Source organism: Microcaecilia unicolor, chromosome 2 (genome assembly GCF_901765095.1).
Source record: "Microcaecilia unicolor chromosome 2, aMicUni1.1, whole genome shotgun sequence".
NCBI classification, from domain to species: Eukaryota; Metazoa; Chordata; class Amphibia; order Gymnophiona; family Siphonopidae; genus Microcaecilia; species Microcaecilia unicolor.
Window position 1 is genome coordinate 316,979,873 of NC_044032.1, and position 24,380 is coordinate 317,004,252.

The window sequence follows — 24,380 nt, forward strand, 5'->3', positions numbered from 1 at the left end:
GCTTCCTTGACCCATCTTGCCACTGTAGGCTTAGAAGCCTGCAGACCCTTACGAGGACCTGCAAACAGGACAAACAGATGATCCGATTTCCGGAAATCATTGGTCACTTCCAAGTATCTGAAGATGACTCGTCTCACATCCAGATATTTGAGAGCAGAGTATTCCTCTGGGTAGTCCTCCCTACGAAAGGAAGGGAGACAGAGCTGCTGATTCACATGGAAGCGAGAAACAATCTTGGGCAGGAAGGAAGGCACTGTGCGAATAGTCACTCCTGCCTCAGTGAACTGCAGAAAAGGCTCTCGCCATGAGAGTGCCTGGAACTCGGAAACTCTTCTGGCTGAAGTGATAGCCACCAAAAAGACTGCTTTCAACGTCAGGTCTTTCAAAGATGCCCTAGACAAGGGTTCAAAAGGCGGCTGCTGCAAGGCTCTTAGCACCAGGTTGAGATTCCACGCAGGCACCACTAAGTGCAGAGGAGGGCGCAGGTGATTAACTCCCTTGAGAAAGCGCACCACATCTGGCTGCGAAGCCAGGGAAGCACCCTTCAGGCGGTCCCTGAAGCAAGCCAGAGCCGCTACCTGGACTTTAAGGGAACTGAGCGACAGGCCTTTCTCCAGACCTTCTTGCAGGAACGCCAACACTGAAGAAATTGGAGCAGTGAAGGGAGAAAGTGAGCCTGCTTCACACCACGCTGCAAAAGTAGGCCCAACCCTGGCGTAAGCAGTAGAAGTAGAGCGCTTGCTCGCTCTCAGCATAGTGGCGATAACCTTGTCTGAGAAGCCCTTCTTTCTCAGACGCTGCCGCTCAATAGCCAGGCCGTAAGACCAAAGGGGGAGGGATCCTCCATCACCACGGGACCCTGATGTAACAGGCCCTGCTCCACTGGCAGCCGCAGAGGATCGTCGACTGAGAGCCTGATCAAGTCCGCATACCAGGGACGTCTGGGCCAGTCCGGACCCACCAGGATTATCCGGCCCGGATGCTTTGCCACCCGGTCTAGCACCCTGCCCAACATGGGCCAGGGCGGGAACACATAGAGAAGCTCCTGTGTCGGCCACTGTTGGAGAAGAGCATCTACTCCCAGGGATCGAGGGTCCCGTCCTCTGCTGAAAAAGCGCGGCACTTGGCAATTGGCCGATGACGCCATCAGATCTAGGCTCGGCTGGCCCCAGCGCTTCGTGATGTCCAAGAACGCCTGAGCAGATAGCTGCCACTCTCCGGGCTCCAAGGTATGGCGACTGAGAAAGTCCGCCTTGACATTCATGACTCCGGCAATGTGGGCCGCTGACAGCTGTTCCAGGTTCGCTTCCGCCCACTGGCATAGATTCATGGCCTCCTTAGCTAGAGGGGCGCTCTTGGTACCTCCCTGGCGGTTGACATAGGCCACAGCCGTGGCATTGTCCGACAGGACCCGTACTGGCTTCAACGCCAGTACCGGGATGAACTCCAAAAGCGCCAACCGAATGGCTCTGAGTTCCAGGAGGTTGATAGACCACTTTGCCTCTGCAGGAGACCAGAGCCCCTGCGCTGTCCTTCCCAAGCAGTGGGCTCCCCAGCCCGACAAAGAGGCGTCCGTCGTGACGACCATCCACTCCGGGGTCACCAGAGGCATTCCTGCAACTTGTCTGTCTGCATCCACCAGCTCAGCGCCTTGCGCACTGCCGGGACCAAGGGAAGGCGCACAGCATAATCCTCCGACATCGGAGTCCAGCGCTGCAGCAGAGAGAGTTGTAGTGGTCTCATAAGAGCCCTGGCCCAGGGCACTACTTCCATCGTGGCCGTCATAGAGCCCAACAGCTGCACATAGTCCCAAGCCCGAAGAGGAGAGGCTACTAGGAACTAGTCCACTAGCCTGAAGATTGACAATCCGATTGTCTGGCAGGAACACTCTGCCCACTTGGGTGTCGAATCGAACTCCCAGATACTCCAGGGACTGAGTCGGGCGGAGCTGGCTCTTCTCCCAGTTGATGATCCACCCCAGGAAGCTCAAAGGAGCAACCACCCGGTCCACAGCTTTGCCGCACTCTGCATAAGAGGGGGCTCGGATCAACCAGTCGTCCAGATAAGGATGGACTTGTACTCCTTCCTTTCGCAGGAAGGCCGCGATGACCACCATTACTTTGGAGAAGGTCCGCGGAGCAGTAGCCAACCCGAAAGGGAGGGCTCTGAACTGGAAGTGTCGAGAAGGCCAGATGGGAATATGCAGGTACGCTTCCTTGATGTCCAAGGAAGCCAAGAACTCTCCTGCCTTCACTGCCGCTATAACAGAGCGGAGAGTCTCCATGCGAAAGTGCCGCACTTTCAAGGCCCGATTGACCCCTTCGAGGTCGAGGATAGGCCGGACAGAACCTCCTTTCTTTGGTACCACAAAGTAAATGGAGTAACGTCCCTTGCCAATCTGATTTTCTGGCACCGGAACGACCGCACCCAGGCGTATCAGGTTGTCCAAGGTCTGCTGCTCTGCCACAGCTTTGACCGGAGACTTGCAGGGAGAGTGTACAAACCCGTCTCTTAAGGGTCGGCAGAACTCTAACTTGTAGCCGTCTCTGATGACTTTCAGCACCCAAGCGTCTGAAGTTACTCTGGTCCACTCGCCCTTTTAAACGAGGACAGGCGTCCTCCAATCTGCACTGGGCCATGGACCAGGACCCCGTCATTGGGTACGAGACCCTGGGGGAGGACCGGAAGGCGTACCTCCGGGACGGCGGTCTCTGCGAAAGGAATGCTGCTTGGGGGAGAAGTTCCTTTTGAAGGAAGAGGGGGCAGAGGAGCCCGACTTGCCCGGGCGGTACCGACGGGCTTCCTGAAACCGTCCTCTGGAGATACTGGGGCGAGCACTGGCCCGAGCCCTGACCTCTGGTAACCTCTTGCCCTTAGACGTGCCGAGATCGGTCACGAATTTTGTCCAGCTCGACCCCAAAGAGCAGCTTGCCTTTAAAAGGCAACTTAGCCAGGCGGGACTTAGAGGCGTGGTCCGCAGACCAATGTTTCAGCCAAAGCCAGCGCCGCGCAGAGACTGTCTGAGCCATGCCTTTAGCCGAGGCTCTCAAGACATTACAGTAAGTCTGCCAAATAAGCCAAGCCCGATTCCAGGGCCGGCCAGTCAGCCCTCAAGGAAGGATCCGAGGGGGAAGCCCGCTGCACCATCGTCAGGCACGCCCTGGCTACATAGGAGCCGCAAACTGAGGCCTGCAAACTTAAGGCAGCCGCCTCGAAGGACGACCTTAAAGCCGCTTCCAATCTTCTGTCTTGGGCGTCCTTTAGTGCCGTGCCACCTTCCACTGGCAACGCCGTTTTCTTAGTCACCGCAGTGATTAAAGAATCCACGGTAGGCCAAATAAAGGCCTCCCGCTCACTTTCAGGCAAAGGATAGAGGCGGGACATAGCCCTAGCCACTTTAAGGCTCGCTTCCGGGACATCCCATTGAGCCGAAATTAAGGTGTGCATGGCATCATGCACGTGGAAGGTTCTAGGCGGGCGCTTCGTCCCCAGCATAATGGCAGAGCCAACAGGGGCTGAGGGAGAGACGTCCTCTGGCGAGGAAATCTTCAAAATGCCCATGGCCTGCAGTAACAGGTTGGGCAAATCCTCTGAGCGAAAGATCCGCGCTGCAGAGGGGTCATCCGCTCCATCCGAGCGGGAATCCGTCTCCTCCAAGGAATCCCCAAAGGACCGTTGGGAGGACTCAGATACGCTGCCCTCATCTACATCAGAGGAAACAGCGTCCTCTAAGGCCTGGGAATCCACCCGAGGGCGTTTACTTCCGGGGGCCTCAACCCCGTTATCGGACAAGGGAGAAGGGGCAGCGTTTTGCATAGGCCTGATGCAGCAGCAAAATAAACTCGTGGGAGAAACCCCCCAGACTGTGAACTTCAGCAGCCTGGGCCACAGCCCTAGACGCACTCTCAACCGGCGCTCGCAAGAGCGGGGGAGCAACATGCTGCGCATCCAAGATGGCGTCCGGCTCGACACTCCGCGAAGGAGCCGCGCGGGAAGAACTGCGCTTAACTTTAGCCGCTTTTTGCCGTCGCCCAAATCAAGGGCGGCCATGGCATGAACGTCTCCCAGCTCAAGGGCGGCCCAAGAAGAAGCCGTCCGAGCAGAGTGGCCGGCCAAGATGGCGGAGGCGAGCAGCGGGGGATGGGCGTTTATGGCGGGAAAAACCGCCACGCCGGAGGAAGACCCGGGACACTGACCGGCCTTCAAACTGACATCCAACAAGGGCGAATCAGACTTTAAAACCCCCGCATCCCCGCTAGAAGCGCACACGCGGTCCGGGGAGCGATTCTTAGCGCCCTCGCCCTCCGACGCCATAGGCCACGTGGAGATCAATCAGGGAACCCCCTGCCCGCTATAAAAAGGTAAAAATTACCTGCTTCTCGCTCCGAGCTGTAACGACCTGGTGTCCCAGTGAGTAGCTGCAATAAACGTTTAAATAAACGTCGAAATAAACGCCCTTAAGAGCGTCCAAAATTTTTTTTTTTTTTTTTTTTTTTAACGGAGCCAGCGGGAGGGGGGAGAAAAGGAGGGACCTGGCGCCACCAGGTTTGCACTTGCTCAAGAAGAGCCCTCAACCCCAGGCACTCAACAAAACCTAAAAATTAGGCTTGGAGGCCTAGCCAGAGCTGCTGCTGTGTGTGACCACCACCTGCTGAGATAGAGAATATACTGAGGAGTTTCCGGCAGCACATGACCACATATAGGGAGGCAAAAGGATTGCTCTCTATCTCCACCTGCTGGTAGATGGACACAACCCACCAGTCTATGGATTGATCAGCATGATGATATGGAAGAGGCTTGGAGAGGCTAAGCCTCCCCAGCCCAGCTGTGAGCTTCCCCGCCTGCCTCCTCCTCCAAATGTCCCAAGACTACCGTCTTGCTAAATTCTGCCTCTGCCGCTGCTTCTGTTGAGCAGCGACAGGAACAAGCACAGCGCTAAGCCGCTGCTTCTCTCGACAGCCATCATTAGAAAAAGAAGCGCGGGCCCGCAGCAGCCTTCAGGCATGCGCTGTCGACTCTGCCGTCCTCTGCCTCCACTGACGTCAATTTCCCGTTCCGGGAGCAGAGGACCGGCAGAGCCGACAGCGCATGCCTGAAGGCTGCTGCGGCCCCGCGCTTCTTTTTCTAATGATGGCTGTCGAGAGAAATTCATTATGGAGACGCATGTTGAAACAGCAAAGTGAGAGATCTTGTGCAGAAAGAGGACAGCTGCACAAAGGTCATTAGCTTCTGCAAAATCAACTTCCCAGCTCCATCTTCATTTGGACTGAAGAATCAGTTCACAGCCCTGGAGGCAGAAAAGCTCAAAACATCTCAAGAACAAGAGGAGACAATGATCAATTAACTCCAAAGCCGCTGGATCAGTAGCCAACAAGAATCGAAAGGTTGTGGTTGTTGGTGATTCTCTTCTGAGGAGTACTGAAGCACCCATCTGTAGACCAGACATGCTGTTCCGGGGAGGTGTGCTGTCTGCCTGGTGCCAAGATTAAAGATGTAGCAGAAAGATTGCCTAGACTCATCAAGCCTACTAACCATAATCCTATGTTGCTCATCCATGTTGGCACAAATGATACTGAACAGATCAAACATGACTTTCAAGGCTCTGGATCAGAGGTGCACAGGTGGTGTTCTCATCAATCCTTCCAGTTGAAGATAAAGGCTGGACACGGGAAGCTTGCATCCGGGAGCTAAATGTGTGGCTGTGTGCGCTTCAGTTCTTGGACCATGGGATAATTATCCACAAGCTACTAAGTAGCGATGGTGTCCATCTCTCAAGGAAGGGACCTAGTGTCTTCAGTACCAGACTAGCTACTGTGCTAAAGAAGGCTTTAAACTAAATTTGCTGGAGATGGGTAAGAAAGCCCCAAAGTCATTAATAACCCTCAGAAAGGGGAAAAAAGAGTAACGTCTGGAGAGACTTATATACCAATACCCGTAGTATGGGAAACAAATGTCTAGATCAAGAGGCTGCAACGATAAAAGCAGACTTGGATTTAGTGGTGGTCACAGAGACATGGTTCATGGAGAACCGTGACTGGGATACAGTTATACCTGGCTGTAATCTACTGCTGATGACACAAAGTTATTCAAAGTTGTTAAAATCACAAGATGATTCTGAAAAATTACAAGAGAATTTTACGAAATTGGGAGACTGGGCACCTATATGGCAGATGACGTTTAATGTGAGCAACTGCAAAGTGATGCATGTGGGAAAGAGTAACCCGAACTATAGCTACGTAATGCAATGTTCCACATTAGGATGATACACTGAAACCCTCTGCTCAGTGTGAGGCAGTGGTGGCGAAGAAATCAAATAGAATGTTAGGTATTATTAGGAAAGGAATGGAAAACAAAAATGAGGATGTTATAATGCCTTTGTATCGCTCCATGGTGCGACCACACCTCAAAAATTGTATGCAATTCTGGTCACCGAATCTCAAAAAAGAAATAGTGGAATTAGAAAAAGTACAGAGAAGGGCAACGAAAATGATAAAGGAGATGAGATGACTTCCCTATCAGGAAAGGCTAAAGTGGATAAGGCTCTTCAGCTTGGAGAAAAGATGGCTGAGGGGAGATATGATAGATGTATATAAAATAATGAGTGGAGTGGAACGAGTAGACGTGAATAGCTTGTTTACTCTTTCCAAAAATACTAGGACTACGGGCATGTGATGAAGCTACAAAATAGTAAATTTAAAACGAATCGGAGAAAATATTTCTTCACTCAACGTGTAATTAAACTCAAATTCGTTGCCAGAGAATGTAGTAAAAAGCAGTTTAGTGGGGTTTAAAGGTAAAATTATGTCTTACCTGATAATTTTCTTTCCTTTAACAGCAGCAGATGAATCCAGGAACTGGTGGGTTAAGTCCGCCTACCAGCAGGTGGAGATAGAGATAAACAAACTGAAGATAGTGATGCCAGACGGCCAGCCCCTCTCTCAGTTAGTATGTCATTCGCAAGCAGTAACCAAGGCAAAAATATGAAACAAATAACAACCATCAACCATCCTCACTATTAAAAAAAGAGAATCAACAATAACCTTAAAATAACTTCCACTTGTTCCACAAATCAGAATCCTTTCCATGTTCCTATATCTGTCTGAACTCTGCAAAAGAGATCCCGGAAGGAAAAAACAGTCACTCTCTGCGGAAAATGAAAAAACAGTCGGCTGAGCTAGGGAGGGATTCTGGATTCATCTGCTATGGTTAAAGGAAAGAAAATTATCAGGTAAGACATAATTTTACCTTCCTTGTCACCTGCAGCAGATGAATCCAGGAACTGGTGGGATGTACCAAAGCAATCCCTAAGTAGGTTGGGAAGCCGACGCCCCCTGCGTCAACACTCCCACCCCAAAACTCGCATCCTCCCGAGCAAACACGTTTAGTCTGTAATGCTTCGTAAAAGTATGACGGGACACCCAAGTAGCCGCCCGACAAATCTCTTCCAGAGATACGGCCGACGCCTCCGCCCAAGAAGCTGCCTGAACTCGAGTAGAATGAGCCTTCAGTGCCACTGGAGATGCCCGACCGTGTAACACATACGCTGCCCCAATGGCCTCCTTATTTCCAGTGAACAATGGAAGCCTTAGAAGCCACCTCACCTCTCTTCGAGCCCGTCAAGAGCACAAAGAGATGATCCGAGCGGCGAAATACGTTAGAGACCTGTAGGTACCGAAACAAGGCTCTCCGTACATCCAGGAAATGAAGAAACACAAACTCCTCTGGATAATCCTCTCTGCGAAAGGAAGGAAGATAAACCGCCTGATTGATATGGAAAGCCTAAACCACTTTCAGTAGAAACGATGGCTCTGTCCGAATCGATACCCCAGCTTCAGAGAACTGCAAAAAAGGATCTCTGCAAGGCAAAGCCTGAATCTCAGAAATCCTCCTAGCTAAAGCGATGGCCACCAAAAACGCCATCTTGAGTAAGATCCTTCTCAGAAACCTTGTTCAAAGGCTCAAAGGGTGGGGACTGCAGGGCTAGCAGCACCACATTTAAATGCCACGACGGGCACGGCTGCCGCACTGGAGGTCGAAGACAAAGAGCCCTGCGCAGGAAACGCACCACATCAGAACGAGCTGCCAAAGAGTCATCATCCAGTTTGCTTCTAAAACAGGCTAACGCGGTCACCTGAACTCGAAGGGAATTATATGCCATCCCTTTTTGAAAACCATCCTGAAGGACTACTACTACTTAACATTTCTAAAGCGCTGCCCGGGTTACGCAGCGCTGTACAATTTAACAAAGAAGGACAGTCCCTGCTCAAAGGAGCTTACAATCTAAAGGACAAAAGTGCGGTCAATCAAATTGGGCAGTCTAGATTTCATGAATGGAGGTATAATGGTTAGGTGCCGAAGGCGACATTGAAGAGGTGGGCTTTGAGCAAGGATTTGAAGATGGGCAGGAAGGAACTCCAAAATAACTGGAACGGGTGCCCGAAAAGGCGACTCAGCACGCAGACCACACCACACCAAGAAGGCTTTCCACACCCGTGCATATGCTGCCGAAGTGGACTGCTTGCATGCGCCCAAAAGAATGGCAATGACTGGTCCTGAAAATCCCTTCCTCCTCAGCTGCCGCCTCTCAATAGCCAGGCTGTAAGACCAAAGCAGGAGGGATTTTCCCACACCATGCCGAGAAGGCTTTCCACACCCGTGCGTATGCTGCCAAAGTGGACTGCTTGCGTGCACCCAAAAGAGTGGCAATGACTGGTCCTGAAAATCCCTTCCTCCTCAGCTGCCGCCTCTCAATAGCCAGGCCGTAAGACCAAAGCAGGAGGGATTTTCCATCTGGACTGGTCCTTGATGCAGAAGATCCGGAGTCATCGGAAGTCGCAATGGGGGTTCTGCGAGCGCCTAAACGAGATCTGCATACCACAGATGCCGGGGCCAATCTGGAGCCACTAAAACTACCGACCCCCAATGCCGCCCTATGCGGCAAAGAATTCACCCTATCAGAGGCCACGGAGGAAAAACATGTAGCAGCTGCTGTTCCGGCCAGGGCTGGAGATGAGTGTCCAATCCTGCGGTTCCTGGCTGCCTTTTGCGACTGAACAACTGGAGAACTTTGGCATTGCAAGCCATGGCCATGAGATCCATCACTGGCCTTCCCCAACGCTGACAGATCAGCCGAAAAGCGGAGTCCGACAGCATCCACTCCGCTGCGTCCAAAAGATTCCGGCTGAGAAAATCTGCTTGAACATTGGCCTGACCCGCAATGTGCACTGCCGACAGACATAGAACATGCGCTTCCACCCACACCAGAAGACAAGACACTTCCTCTGCCAGGGGAAGACTGCGAGTGCCCCCCTGCCGATTGACGTAGGCCACCGTTGTGGTGTTGTCCGAGAATACACAAACTGCCTGCCCTTGCAGAATGTCCTGAAAACTCTGCAACGCATTCATGACCGCTCGCAACTCCAGATGATTTATTGGCCAAGTCACTTTGAGTGGGGTCCAAGATCCCTGGGCTACCTGATGTAGACAATAAGCCCCCCATCCCGCAAGACTGGCATCCGTCATGACTGTCCCTGGCTCGGCTCGACCAAGGAAGGCACCGTTGATAATCCACCAATGTCGGCGACCATTTGCTCAAAAGGAAGATCTGAAGAGGCCGCATGTGAGTCCTCGCCCACAGAATGACCTCTAAGGTTGCTGTCATGGAACCGAGGAGCTGAAGATAGTCCCACACTCGAGGAGCGTGATGCCTCAACAAGGTCCATTGGGAAAGCAACTTGATCCTCTGCCCCTCGGGAAGGAACACCTTCCCCTGCTTCGTATTGAATCGCACTCCAAGGTACTCCAAGCTCTGAGTAGGAACCAGATGGCTCTTGTCCATATTGACCACCCAACCTAAGGACTGCAGGACTGCAATCACCCGGTCGGTGACCACTTGACTCTCCTCCGCTGTCGCCCGAATTAACCAGTCATCGAGATAGGGATGCAACCGAATCTCCTCCTTCCTCAAAAAAGCCGCCACCTCCACCAATACCTTGGAAAAGGTGAGTGGGGCAGTGGACATTCCGAAAGGAAGGGCCCAAAACTGGAAGTGCTCACCCAGCACTGTGAATCTGAGAAATCGCTGACGAGGCTGCCAAATGGGAATGTGCAGGTAAGCTTCTCACAAATCGAGAGCCGTCAAAAAACTCGCCTGGTTGAACAGCAGCAATAACTGCCCTCAACGTCTCCATGTGGAAGTGTCGAACTAAAAAAAAACTGGTTTACTTTCCTGAGATCGAGAATAGGTCAAAAAGATCCTCCTTTCTTTGGAACCACAAAGATGGAGTACCGGCCTGTGCGCCTTTCGAGAGGAGGAACAGGCACAATAGCCCCTATCTGCAGAAGATCTCGCAATCATTGAGGCACAGCTGTCCTCTTGACCCGCGATATGCAGCGGGACTCCAGAAAAAAGTCTGTGATAGGAGAGAAGAACTCTAGCTTGTAGCCTTCCCACACCACATCGAGGACCCACTGGTCCGAAGTAATTCTGGCCCACTCTGGAAGAAATAGAGCCGACCACCGATCTGCTCTCCTCCCGAGTGGACCTGCGCCTTGTGAAGGACCCCCCTGATGAGAGGTCGTCCAGCTGGATGCTTCTCGTTGCGAAAGGGAGAACGCTGCCCAAAACGAGGCCGCTGAAATGCAGCGTTAGACCGTCCCGGGCGATATCGTCGCGTTTCTCTGAAACGTGACCTCGAAGCTCCCTGCCTGGAAAGAGACCTGGGTCTATCCTCCGGGAGACGCTGAGACCGGACAGGATCCACCCCAGGATATTGAGGGAGCTCAGAGAGGTTTTGGCGGGTCCTCTTAAAGGTTTGTTTAATATATCCTTGCAGACGGGAAAGGTTCCGAGGGATTGGAGAACGGCGGAGGTGGTCCCTCTTCACAAAAGTGGTGATAGGGAAGAAGCTGGAAACTACAGGCCGGTAAGCCTCACTTCGGTTATTGGAAAAGTAATGGAAGCGATGCTGAAGGAAAGGATAGTGAATTTTCTGGAAGCCAATAAGTTGCAAGATCCGAGACAACGTGGTTTTACCAAAGGGAAATTGTGCCAAACGAATCTCATTGAGTTCTTTGATTGGGTGACAGGAGAATTGAATCAGGGACGAGCTATGGACGTAATCTACTTAGATTTCAGCAAAGCTTTTGACACGGTTCCCCACAGGAGGCTCTTAAATAAACTGGAGGGGCTGAAGATAGGACCTGAAGTGGTGAACTGGATTAGGAACTGGTTGACGGACAGACGCCAGAGGGTGGTGGTGAATGGAATTCGCTCGGAGGAAGGAAAGGTGAGTAGTGGAGTGCCTCAGGGATCGGTGCTGGGGCTGATTCTGTTCAATATATTTGTGAGTGACATTGCCGAAGGGTTAGAAGGTAAAGTTTGCCTATTTGCGGATGATACTAAGATCTGTAACAGAGTGGACACCCCGGAAGGAGTGGAAAACATGAAAAAGGATCTGAAAAAGCTAGAAGAATGGTCTAAGGTTTGGCAATTAAAATTCAATGCGAAGAAATGCAAAGTGATGCACTTAGGGAATAGAAATCCACGGGAGACGTATGTGTTAGGCGGGGAGAGTCTGATAGGTACGGGCGGAGAGAGGGATCTTGGGGTGATAGTATCTGAGGATTTGAAGGCGACGAAACAGTGTGACAAGGCGGTGGCCATAGCTAGAAGGTTGTTAGGCTGTATAGAGAGAGGTGTGACCAGCAGAAGAAAGGGGGTGTTGATGCCCCTGTATAAGTCGTTGGTGAGGCCCCACCTGGAGTATTGTGTTCAGTTTTGGAGGCCGTATCTTGTTAAGGATGTAAAAAGAATTGAAGCGGTGCAAAGAAAAGCTACGAGAATGGTATGGGATTTGCGTTACAAGATGTATGAGGAGAGACTTGCTGAACTAAACATGTATACTCTGAAGGAAAGGAGAAACAGGGGTGATATGATACAGACGTTCAAATATTTGAAAGGTATTAATCTGCAAACGAACCTTTTCAGGAGATGGAAAGGTAGTAGAACGAGAGGACATGAAATGAGATTGAAGGGGGGCAGACTCAAGAAAAATGTCAGGAAGTATTTTTTCACGGAGAGAGTAGTGGATGCTTGGAATGCCCTCCCGCAGGAGGTGGTGGAAATGAAAACGGTAATGGAATTCAAACATGCGTGGGATAAGCATAAAGGAATCCTGTGCCGAAGGAATGGATCTTCAGGAGCTTAGTCAAGATCGGGAGGCGGGGCTGGTGGTTGGGAGGCGGGGATAGTGCTGGGCAGACTTATACGGTCTGTGCCAGTGCCGGTGGTGGGCAACGGGACTGGTGGTTGGGAGGCGGGGATAGTGCTGGACAGACTTGTACGGTCTGTGCCAGAGCCGGTGGTTGGGAGGCAGGGCTGGTGGTTGGGAGGTGAGGATAGTGCTGGGCAGACTTATACGGTCTGTGCCCTGCACAGGTACAAATCAAAGTAGGGTATACACAAAAAGCAGCAAATATGAGTTATCTTGTTGGGCAGACTGGATGGACCGTGCAGGTCTTTTTCTGCCGTCATCTACTATGTTACTATATTTGGAATCCCCCATATCCTTAACAATCTTTTCTAGGTCTTCCCCAAAAAGCAATTTCCCCTGGAAAGGCAATTTAATAAGCCGCTGCTTTGAGGCCATATCTGCGGCCCAATGACGGAGCCACAGAAGACGCCGAGAGGAGACGGCCAAGGCCATGAGCTTGGCCGAAGCATGGACCAAATCATACAAGGCATCCGCCAAGTACGCCAGGCCAGTATCCATCAGCGACATTTGAGGAGTTCCTTGCATATTGGACTATGAAACCAAATCCATGGCATTATGCAGCCAACTGAGACAAGCTCTAGCCGCATAACTACTACAAACAGAAGCTTGAAGTGTCAAAGCAGCCACCTCAAATGCACGTTTACAGGAGGCTTCTAGCCATCTGTCCTGCATATCCTTGAGTGCCACACCACCCTCCACCGGAAGAGTAGTCTTCTTAGTGACCGCCGTCACTAGAGCATCCACCTTAAGTAGAGCAAAGTGCTCCAAACGCTCCGCTGAGACCGGATACAGCCGGGATATAGCTCTGGCCACCTTCAGCCCCCCATCCGGGTCCGTCTACTGGGCCAAAATCAACTCTTCTATAGCTTCATGCACCGGAAACACCTTAGAAGGCCGTCTGGTACTAGCCATCTTGGGGCTGATCGCCTGTGAAGCAGAGATCTCCAGGTCCTCTACATTCAGGGCTTCCAGCGCCTGAGAGATAAAGGAGGACAGTTCCTCCTTATGGAAAATCCTTAAGGCCGAAGAGTCCTCTGGCTGGTCAGTAAGGACACCGTCCTCCACCTCCTCAAGCCCCCTCTGCTCAGAAAGAGCCACCACAGAGGGGGCTGCAGGCGATTGCACTAAGGACTCCTCCTCAGACCCCAAAGAAAGTCTACGCTTATAAGGGAGGAGAAATCCTTTGGGGAAAAACCCAAGATCCCCTGGCTACCCACAGACCCCCCCCCCAAGAGGTTCAATGCCTGAAGCTGCAGCAACAGTATGTGTGTGTGTGGGGGGGGGGGGGAAGGTCCTCTTCAGCAAATAAGCCTGACAGAGGAGCAAAATAAATTCAGGCGAAAACCACTCCCCCGAACCAGAGGAGCCCGCAGCCATGGCCCCTGAGCCACAGCCAGCAGTGCCTGACAGCCCCCCCCCCGACTCCCCTAACAGCGGAGAAACAACTTTGCCCAAAACCGCTACTGGAGCCTGCTCCGCGGTGGATCACAAAATGGCACGCGAATCGCCAAGCTCTGGGCAGGAAAGCATGCTCTCGGGGTGGGGGTGGGGGGGCACCGCTCCGTCGAGTCCTGCCAAGTCAGTGCACCCCGCGCTGCAAAGATCCACTGCCGAACGCCGTTTCCTGCATCAGGAACACTGCTTAACAGCCTCAGCTGCCATCTCCCATGCCAAACAAAACAAACCCTGCAGCACTTACCCCCAACCGGGAAAAGCGCAGGATCTATCACCTGAGTCGAGGAAACAACGCTCCGACTCTAATCCCAGGCAAGGCTCAGACAAGCAGGCAACAGAAGCAGGACTCAGATGGGCAGGAACACAGCCCTGCTATCACAACAACACACCTCCCCTCTGCTTCTCTCTCTTTTTTTTTTTTTTTTTTTTTTAGTGAGGAGGCAGAAACAAACAGGGAAGGAAAGCCTGTTCAGAGGGAATTTGAGGTGCAGCAGGGACCCAGCACCTGAGTATGATGCCAAAGGGGACACCTTCAGTCCGCCACCCCTGGCTCAAACTGGCCACCGGCCCAGGAGCACCCTCAGCAACCTTGGATCCAAGAGCTGAAGAAAAGACGTCCACCACCTGCTGGAGATAGAGACATACTAACTTTTTTTTTTTTAACTTTTTATTTATAACCATTTAAATCTTTACAAGCGACAAAACAACTTGCTGGAAACACAGAGAAAACAATATGTAGGAATTACCTCAGTCAGGTAACTCTATTCTCCTCCCTAGACCACTAAACAGGGAGAGTGAAACAAGACAAGGAGATCAATTAAACAGTAAACAGAAAAAAAAACCCCCGTGGTATTAGCCTGATTATCCCCAGGTATTACTCATCTAATTCATTATTCCACATTGATCATCTGGTTGGCTTCTTCAAGGCCAATACGGTGTATAGTCAAATCATTTCATTATCCCCTGATTATCCCCAGGTATTACTCATCTAATTCATTATTCCACATTGATCATCTGGTTGGCTTCTTCAAGGCCAATACGGTGTATAGTCAAATCATTTCATTGAAAACATATTTATTGTCCAATATTAGTTAGAAATAATACATCTGATTACATTCTCTCTCTTTTAAAAACCAGAAGTTATTTAACAATACATTTACTTAAGTCTCTAATTCAAATCCCACTGATTAAAGTAATCCCAGTTTTCACAGGCTTCACTCCTTTTAAAGTAATAATTTGAGGAAATATTTCTGAGGAAAACTTTAGTAGTCATACCCGGAACTCTGGGAAAAACAGTAATCTCAATATTAATCATCTATAATAATATTCATTTTATTATTCAAAATTTCTGGTCTATTATTTTCAAAATCATAACCACTTCTTGCTCATGTAGAATCATTTGTTATATCAATTTTTTACTCTCAAAGGGTTCAATTGAATTGTCCATGTAACTCTCTAATAAAATTATATCTGAAACAAAATTATTTACTGCCACCGTTAGGTCCCGAAGCGCCATCCAGATGGTATTCAATGTAACCTCCACGGGAGCCAAAAACTCCAAGTTGATTTCTCATAGGTGTTTAGGAGTGGTTCCGCCAATTCGGGTTCTGCTGTAAACGTCCTCCGTTTCAGCATATACCTCTAACTCACTCCTCTACTCCTTTGGGAGACATACTGAGAGAGGGGCTGGCCGTCTGGCATCACTGCCTTCAGTTTGTTTATCTCTATCTCCACCTGCTGGTAGGCGGACTTAACCCTCCAGTTCCTGGATTCATCTGCTGCAGGTGACAACAAAAAAGGTTTGGACGGCTTCCTAAAAGAAAAGCCCATACGCTATTATTAAAATGGACGGGGAAAATCCACTGCTTATTTCTAGGGTAAGCAGCATAAAATGTATTGTACTGTTCTGGGATCTTGCCAGGTACTTGTAACCTGGTTTGGCCACTGTTGGAAACAGGATGCTGGGCTTGATGGACCTTTGGTCTTTCCCAGTATGGCAATACTTATGTACTCAGGAAGGACAGGGTAGGAAAAAAGAGTGGAGGAGTGGCATTATATGCTAAGAATAACATTAATGTTACAGAACTAAAGAAGCATTATGGGTTAAACTGGAAAGAGGAAAAGGAAAATATATTTACATTTGTGTAAATATATTTACAGCCAGAAGAATTGGACAGAGACTTGATTGAAGACATCCACAAGATAGTTAGAAATGGGGAAGAACTATTGATAGGTGATTTTAATATGTCAGACTTTGATTGGGGCATCCCTGCTGCAGGATCGTCTAGAAGCAAAGGGATCTTGGATTCTCTACAGGAAGAATTTTCAGCAGTAAGTGACGGAACCTAGTGCTTAGAAATGGAGACAGTGTTTCTGATGTTATGGTGAGAGATCTTTTGAAACCTAGTGATCATCAATGGTTTGGTTCAGGCTTATTCAAGATTGAAGGTCCTAGATTTCAAAAGAACTAACTTTGCTGAGATGGAGGAATTTCTCAAGGAAGAGTAGACTTAGGAAGAATCTAAGAAATACTTTTCACAGAAAGGGTGGTGGATGTGTAGAATGGCCTCCCGGTGGAGGTCGTGGAGACGAAGACTGTCTCGAAATTTAAGAAAGCATGGGACAGGCATGTGGTATCCCTTAGGAAAAGAAGAAGTTAGTGGTTACTGTGGAAGGGCAGACTAGATGGGCCATTTGGCCCTTATCTGCCGTTATGTTTCAGATACTGTAGAGAATTTTAATAATAGGTTACAGATTATTAATAGCACTCTGGGGTGTTTACCATCCAGTTCAGGTAATTTACTTGTCTTTTAATTTGTCAATTTGAGCTATTACATCTTCCAGATTCATTGATATTTGTTTCAGTTCCTCCAAACCACCACCATTAAAAATTATTTCTGGCATGGAGTTCTCTTACATATTCTACAGCAAAGACAGAAGCAAAGAATTCATTTACTCTAGGCAACCTGCAATGCTCCTTCTAATTTTTATGTGTGCCAAAAATGTTCTTTTGTGCAACTTTTCAGAAGTTGAGCTCAGATTTGTGCGCTACAAACCAACTGCACCATCAGCAAGTATAATGCAAATACTGGGATTTAAAAAGTGTTATTTGTTTTAATTAAAGCAATTCTACATTTAATTATTTCAACATATCATTTGTTCTAAATCAGGAAACAAACTGTACACCTACAAAGCATGCAGGGGAAAGCCTTCCTGCAGCGCTGGCCTGATGGCAATTTCTGTAAGGGAAGCTCTGAAATGAGTACTTGAGGGCCTGCAAAACTAGGCAAGAGTGCCCTCCTCAAAGTATTAGATATTAGTGTTTACCTTGTTTTGTGAAGTCTGCAATCTGCTTATACTGGGACACATCAATTCGATATCATACAAACATATCACTACTATGTTCTCAGTTGTGAGGTTTTCACCACACATCAGAAAAATGATCAGCCCTTGTAACAAAACAAGCAAAGAAATCTTGGGTGTACCAATTTTGAAGTGATATCTGTAAGGCATTCTGAAGCATCATGCCAATTTCTGTTATTTTAATACAAATGCCCATCAAAACAAAGACAAGAGCAGGGGAACGACAGTCTTCTAATAACAGCAAGACAGTACTACAAAACATATTCACCGTGAAGACAGTAGCTGCAATGGCATAGATCAGGAGTGCCTGAAGGTTATCTTTAGACATCTGGAGTTGGTCTGCCGGAAGAGCTGCATTGAAAGATCTTTTGTGATCTGCATACAACCACCACAGAAGTCCAGTGCCCGCTAGAGAAAAATAACATAAAAATTAGAAAAGTGAGGTTTAACCATACTTTAAATAATTCTCTGAGAAGTTCCGAGAGAAGAGGACATTTCTCTGGTAAGTGGACGCTTTGTGCTTTGGGAACTTAAAGATTGGGGTTTAAAGGAGGAATTGTAGGTTAGTGTTAGGCAAAATAAAAATATAAAAAGCAAATTTTATCAACTAATCTCCATAGTCTTTTCCATTTAGTTTTAAAAACTTTGTACCAAAGCATTAACAGAATCTAGCAGGCACTGCAGGATCCAGTTTAGTCTTCCCGCCCACCCCTAGGACAACTCTTCATTTATAGTCAGTTACTATAATTAGGGTAATAAGCAAGGAGTGCTCTTACAGAGTTTCCATCTAAGAAGGAAACACTAAATAAATCATACAACATACTATATAATCTAAAAGACACTTTTATATTAGGCTAATATCCATAATACTGTAGCAAGTTTTACATTACTGAAAAACTCAAAAACACCAAGATGGAGTCAGCAGTCCAGCAGCAAGAGTCTTTTGCACTTAGTGTCACATGTATGATTATCTCCCAGTTGGTGAGATGCAAAGAACTCCTAGCTGTCAGAGAATGTGTCCGTTCTCATGGTGCTAGAGTAGCAGACTTGGTGGAGCTGAGGGAGACAGAGAGGTACATAGAGGAGACCTACAGGGATGTTGTAGAGAAGTCCCACCTCCAGTCTGGTAGCCTTTGTGCTACCTTGGAAGAGGGAGGTCTCCTAGAAGGAGAGCATCACCCTGGTGAAGTAGAAAGAACTCCTGTAGTCAGGACCTGCCCACCAGGGGATGTACTATTCTCTTGCACCGAGGATATGTCTCCAAGTGATGCCCAGGAGGGAAAGGTTGTAGCATGATATGAGTTATTGATTTTGTTGGATCAGATACCAATATAAAAATACAGCTTTAAAGACTTATTGGGACAGAATCAGATAAACTGGTCTGCCTTTCATTTTACTTTCCCCTTCCCCCTGGAAAACTACTGAGAACAAGAACTAGCTGGGCCCATCAACATCTATCCAAAGAATCAATCACAGAGACTGCACCTAACAGAAGACTATACCTCCACCTATTCTCAGACAAAGACTAAGCTCAATCACTCTCAGACAATGGACCAGCAGATGTCCAGATGATGTCATTAAACATGTGACCTGTTACCATGCTCCATCTCAAAACTAGATGAAACCAGTTTTCAGCTATCCCTGAGTTTTCATTGGATCAAGTACACCCCTCCTGACTTCAGCCTAGGGTCTAGCAAGAAAATATAAAATGCCCAGCTCTCTTGGGAGCTCTCTCTCTCTCTCTCTCTCTTGGAATCTGCTCTTCTTTGGACCTGCCTCCTGCTTCTCTCTGCTGGACTACACACACACCCTGACAAGATGTTCTCTAAGCTCCAGAAAACAACTTTACAACAAAAGACTTCTGTTCCAGCAAGGATCTTCTTCACTTCAACCAGCTACCAGCAACCTCCATCAAAGTGAGTTACTATATCCAGCATAATTTATAATTCAGACTTGTTAACTTGAAAGTACATTTCCACTTGTGATAACATTCTTAAAAACTGCTTCTCTCTTGTAACATTATTACATTACCTGTATTGTAAATAAACCTTTTTAAAGTTAAATATATGGTCTTTTATGTTCTGAGCACATGTCCTTAAACCTTACAGTGCAGGTTAATATAATCTAACAAATATAATATTTAATTCCCCTTTTTCTTCCTATCCTTATCTTATTACCTTATAGGAAATTGGTGAAGAATAGAATCAAAATATATATATTATTTCTCACAAGGTTAGGACAGCTGTTGTAGTTGGTAATTCGATCATTAGGCATATAGATAGCTGGGTGGCTGGTGGAAATGAGGATCGCCTGGTGACTCGGCTGCCTGGTGCGAAGGTGGCGGACCTCACGCGTCACCTAGATAGGATTTTAGATAGTGCTGGGGAGGAGCTGGCTGTTTTGGTACATGTGGGTACCAGTGACATAGGAAAATGTGGGAGAGAGGTTCTGGAATCCAAATTTAGGCTCTTAGGTAGAAAGCTCAAATCCAGATCCTCAAGGGTAGTATTTTCTGAAATGCTACCCATTCCACGCGCAGGGCCCAAGAGACAGGCAGAGCTCCGGAGTCTCAATGCGTGGATGAGACAATGGTGCAGGGAGGAGGAGGGTTTTATATTTGTTAGGAACTGGGCAACATTCTGGGGAAGGGGGAGCCTTTTCCAAAAGGATGGGCTCCACCTTAACCAGGGTGGGACCAGGCTGCTGGCATTAGCATTTAAAAAGGAGATAGAGCAGCTTTTAAACTAGAAATGGGGGAAGGCCGAAAGTCACTCAAAAGCGCATGGTTCGGGATAAGGTATCTTTCAAAGATATCACCAAAACAGGGAAGATAGGGTATCCTGATAGTGAGATTGCAAAAGAAACCGTAGTAGATCAGGTGTCCTTAAATAAAAACAAAAATCAGACAAAAGATTGCAAATTAATAGTGTCAAGTACTGAACATGATGTAAATAGGAACAACAAACATAGTTTGAAATGTCTATATGCGAATGCCAGGAGCCTAAGAAATAAGATGGGAGAATTAGAATATATTGCACTAAATGAAAAATTAGATATAATAGGCATCTCTGAGACCTGGTGGAAGGAGGATAACCAGTGGGACACTGTCATACTGGGGTACAAATTATATCGTAGTGATAGGGTGGATTGAATTGGTGGAGGGGTAGCATTATATATTAACGAGAGCCTTGAATCAAATAGATTGAAAATTCTGCAGAAAACAAAACACGTCTTGGAATCACTGTGGATTGAAATTCCATGTGTAAAGGGGAAAAGGATAGTGATAGGAGTGTACTACCATCTGCCTGGCCAGGATGAACAGATGGATGCAGAAATGTTAAAGGAAATTAGGGACGCAAACAAACTGGGCAACACAATAATAATGGGTGATTTCAATTACCCCGATATTGACTGGGTAAATGTAACATCGAGACATGCTAGGGAGGTAAAATTCCTTGATGAAATCAAGGACAGCTTTATGGAGCAGCTGGTACAGGAGCCGACGAGAGAAGGAAAAATTCTAGACCTAGTCCTTAGTGGAGCGCATGATCTGGTGCAGGAGGTAATGGTGCTGGGGCCGCTTGATAACAGTGATCATAATATGATTGGATTTGATATTAGCTTTGAAGTAAGTATACATAGGAAATCAAATACGTTAGCGTTTTAACTATAAAAAAGGAGACTATGATAAAATGAGAAGAACGGTGAAAAGAAAACTTAGAGGAGCGACTGCGAGGGTCAAAAATTTACATCAAGCATGGATGCTGTTCAAAAACACCATCCTGGAAACCCAGGCCAAATATATTCCATGTATTAAAAAAGAAGGACGGAAGACCAAACGACAGCCGGCGTGGTTAAAAAGTGAGGTGAAGGAAGCTATTCGAGCTAAAAGAAAATCCTTCAGAAAATGGAAGAAGGAACCGACTGAAAATAAGAAATGGCATAAGGAATGTCAAGTCAAATGCAAAGCGCTGATAAGGAAGGCTAAGAGGGACTTCGAAAAAAAAGATTGTGTTGGAGGCAAAAAACACATAGTAAAACTTTTTTTTAGGCAAGAAGCCAGCAAAAGAATCGGTTGGACCGCTAGATGACTGAGGAGCAAAAGCAGCAATCAGGGAAGACAAAGCCGTAGCGGAGAGATTAAATGAATTCTTTGCTTCGGTCTTCACTGAGGAAGATTTGGGAGTGATATTGGGGCTGGAAATGGTATTCAAAGCTGATGAGTCCGAGAAACTTAATGAATTCTCTGTAAACCTGAAGGATGTAATGGGGCAGTTCTACAAACTGAAGAGTAGCAAATCTCCTGGACCGGATGGTATTCATCCCAGAGTACTGATAGAACTGAAAAATGAGCTTGCAGAGCTATTGTTAGAAATATGTAATTTATCCTTAAAATCGAGTGTGGTACCGGAAGACTGGAGGGTGGCCAATGTAACGCCGATTTTTAAAAAAGGTTCCAGAGGAGAGCCGGGAAATTATAGATCGGTGAGTCTGACGTTGGTGCTGGGCAAAATGGTAGAAACTATTATTAAGAACGAAATTACACAGCATATTCAAAAGCATGGATTAATGAGACAAAGTCAACATGAATTTAGTGAAGGGAAATCTTGCCTCACCAATCTACTACATTTCTTTGAAGGGGTGAACAAACATGTGGATAAAGGTGAGCCAGTTGATGTTGTGTATCTGGATTTTCAGAAGGTATTTGAAAAAGTACCTCATGAAAGACTCCAGAGGAAATTGGAGAGTCATTGGATAGGAGGTAGTGTTCTATTGTAGATTAAAAACTGGTTAAAAGATAGAAAACAGAGAGTAGGGTTAAATGGTCAGTATTCTCAATGGAGAAGGGTAGTTAGTGGGGTTCCCCAAGGCTCTGTGCTGGGACCACTGCTTTTTAACATATTTATAAATGACCTAGAGATGGGAGTAACTAGCGAGGTAATAAAATTTGCTGATGACACAAAGTTATTCAAAGTCATTAACTCGCGACAGGAGTGTGAAAAATTACGAGAGGATCTTACGAGACTGGGCGTCTAAATGGCTGATGACGTTTAATGTGAGCAAGTGCAAAGTGATGCATGTGGGAAAGAGGAACCCGAATTATAGCTACGTCAAGCAAGGTTCCACGTTAGGAGCCATGGACCAAGAAAGGGATCTAGGTGTCGTCCTTGATGATACGTTGAAACCTTCTGCTTAGTGTGCTGCTGCGGCTAAGAAAGCAAATAGAATGTTAGGTATTATTAGGAAAGGAATGGAAAACAAAAATGAGGATGTTATAATGCCTTTGTATCACTCTATGGTGCGACCGCACCTCGAATATTGTGTTCAATTCTGGTCGCCATATCTCAAAAAAGATATAGTGGAATTAGAAAAGGTGCAGAGAAGGATGACGAAAATGATAAAGGGGATGGGATGACTTCTCCATGAGGAAAGGCTAAAGCGGCTAGAGCTCTTTAGCTTGGAGAAGAGACGGCTGAGGGGAGACATGATAGAGGTATATAAAATAATGAGTGGCGTGAAACAGGTGAATGTGAAGCGTCTGTTCACGCTTTCCAAAAATACTAGGACTAGGGAGCATGCGATGAAACTACAGTGTAGTAAATTTAAAACAAATCGGAGACAATTTTTCTTCACCCAACGCGTAATTAAACTCTGGAATTCGTTGCCGGAGAACGTGGTGAAGGCGGTTTGCTTGGCAAAGTTTAAAAAGGGGTTAGACGGTTTCCTAAAGGACAAGTCCATAAACTGCTACTAAATGGACTTGGGAAAAATCCACAATTCCAGGAAAAACATGTATAGAATGTTTGTACGTTTGGGAAGCTTGCCAGGTGCCTTTGGCCTGGATTGGCCGTTGTCGTGGATAGGATGCTGGGCTCGATGGACCCTTGGTCTTTTCCCAGTGTGGCATTACTTATGTAAATCGGTGATGAAGGCGGCTTTCCTTTGAGCAAAATTTGCTGATAGGGAATCCTTGCTTCATTATAAGACTCCATCTGAACAGGATAGAACAGTGACAGTTTTTCCCTTCACAAGACAGATAGCTTCTGTAGTGGCACTGGTGTTTAAATACTGGCCAGTGTTGACTCTTCATGAATGTTTTCAGGAGCCCCCAATGGTAGCATATAAACGGGAAGGTCCATAGGTGAGATGCTATCTCATAAACAGTTAATTATGCACAGATTGATAGGGAATTAAGGGGTCATATTAAATGTAATCAGTGTCAGTAGTGTGAATCTACTACTGAGGGTTTGGAATGGGAGTTTGTAATACTAGTCAAAAGCTGTTGGCACAACCTGTGATTCTGAAAACATTGTGTGTGTAATACAGTGCACATGTGACCTGCTCTATGTTGGCTGATCTAGCCATTCTGTTAAGCTCCAGTTAAACGAGCATAAGTCGAGAATTAAGAGGTATTATTGGTCCCTTTGGTGCCTCATTAGCTTTATAAGAAACATGTCATTACTGACTTGATATGGCACGTGTTAGATAAGATCGTGCTGGGGTGGGAGGGAGACCGCCAAGACCTGTCGTTTCTTTCTTTACAACATCCGTAAAATCCGCCCCTTTCTTTCCGAGCACTCTACCAAAACCCTCATCCACACCCTTGTCACCTCTCGTTTAGACTACTGTAATCTGCTTCTTGCTGGCCTCCCACTTAGTCACCTCTCCCCTCTCCAGTCGGTTCAAAACTCTGCTGCCCGTCTCATCTTCCGCCAGGGTCGCTTTACTCATACTACCCCTCTCCTCAAGACCCTTCACTGGCTCCCTATCCGTTTTCGCATCCTGTTCAAACTTCTTCTACTAACCTATAAATGTATTCACTCTGCTGCTCTCCAGTATCTCTCCACACTCGTCCTTCCCTACACCCCTTCCCGTGCACTCCGCTCCATGGATAAATCCTTCTTATCTGTTCCCTTCTCCACTACTGCCAACTCCAGACTTCGCGCCTTCTGTCTCGCTGCACCCTACGCCTGGAATAAACTTCCTGAGCCCCTACGTCTTGCCCCATCCTTGGCCACCTTTAAATCTAGACTGAAAGCCCACCTCTTTAACATTGCTTTTGACTCGTAACCACTTGTAACCACTCGCCTCCACCTACCCTCCTCTCTTCCTTCCCGTTCACATTAATTATTTGATTTGCTTACTTTATTTATTTTTTGTCTATTAGATTGTAAGCTCTTTGAGCAGGGACTGTCTTTCTTCTATGTTTGTGCAGCGCTGCGTATGCCTTGTAGCGCTATAGAAATGCTAAATAGTAGTAGTAGTAGTAGGTAACAGTAATGAACT

General features: G+C 47.4%; 1 protein-coding gene across 4 annotated transcripts in view; it reads right to left on the bottom strand.

Moving 5' to 3' along the window:
* SLC44A1 (solute carrier family 44 member 1) overlaps nucleotides 1–24,380 on the bottom strand; it is an 851,962-nt gene that overhangs the window by 310,714 nt on the left and 516,868 nt on the right. For all 4 annotated transcript variants that reach the window (XR_003941047.1, XR_003941046.1, XM_030194328.1 and 1 more), the window contains exon 8: nucleotides 17,362–17,501. Coding sequence is in view for 2 of the 4 variants with exons in the window: in XM_030194328.1 (XP_030050188.1) it covers nucleotides 17,362–17,501 (140 nt within the window). In the remaining 2 variants the exon portion in view is untranslated. The remainder of the gene's footprint in view (nucleotides 1–17,361; nucleotides 17,502–24,380) is intronic.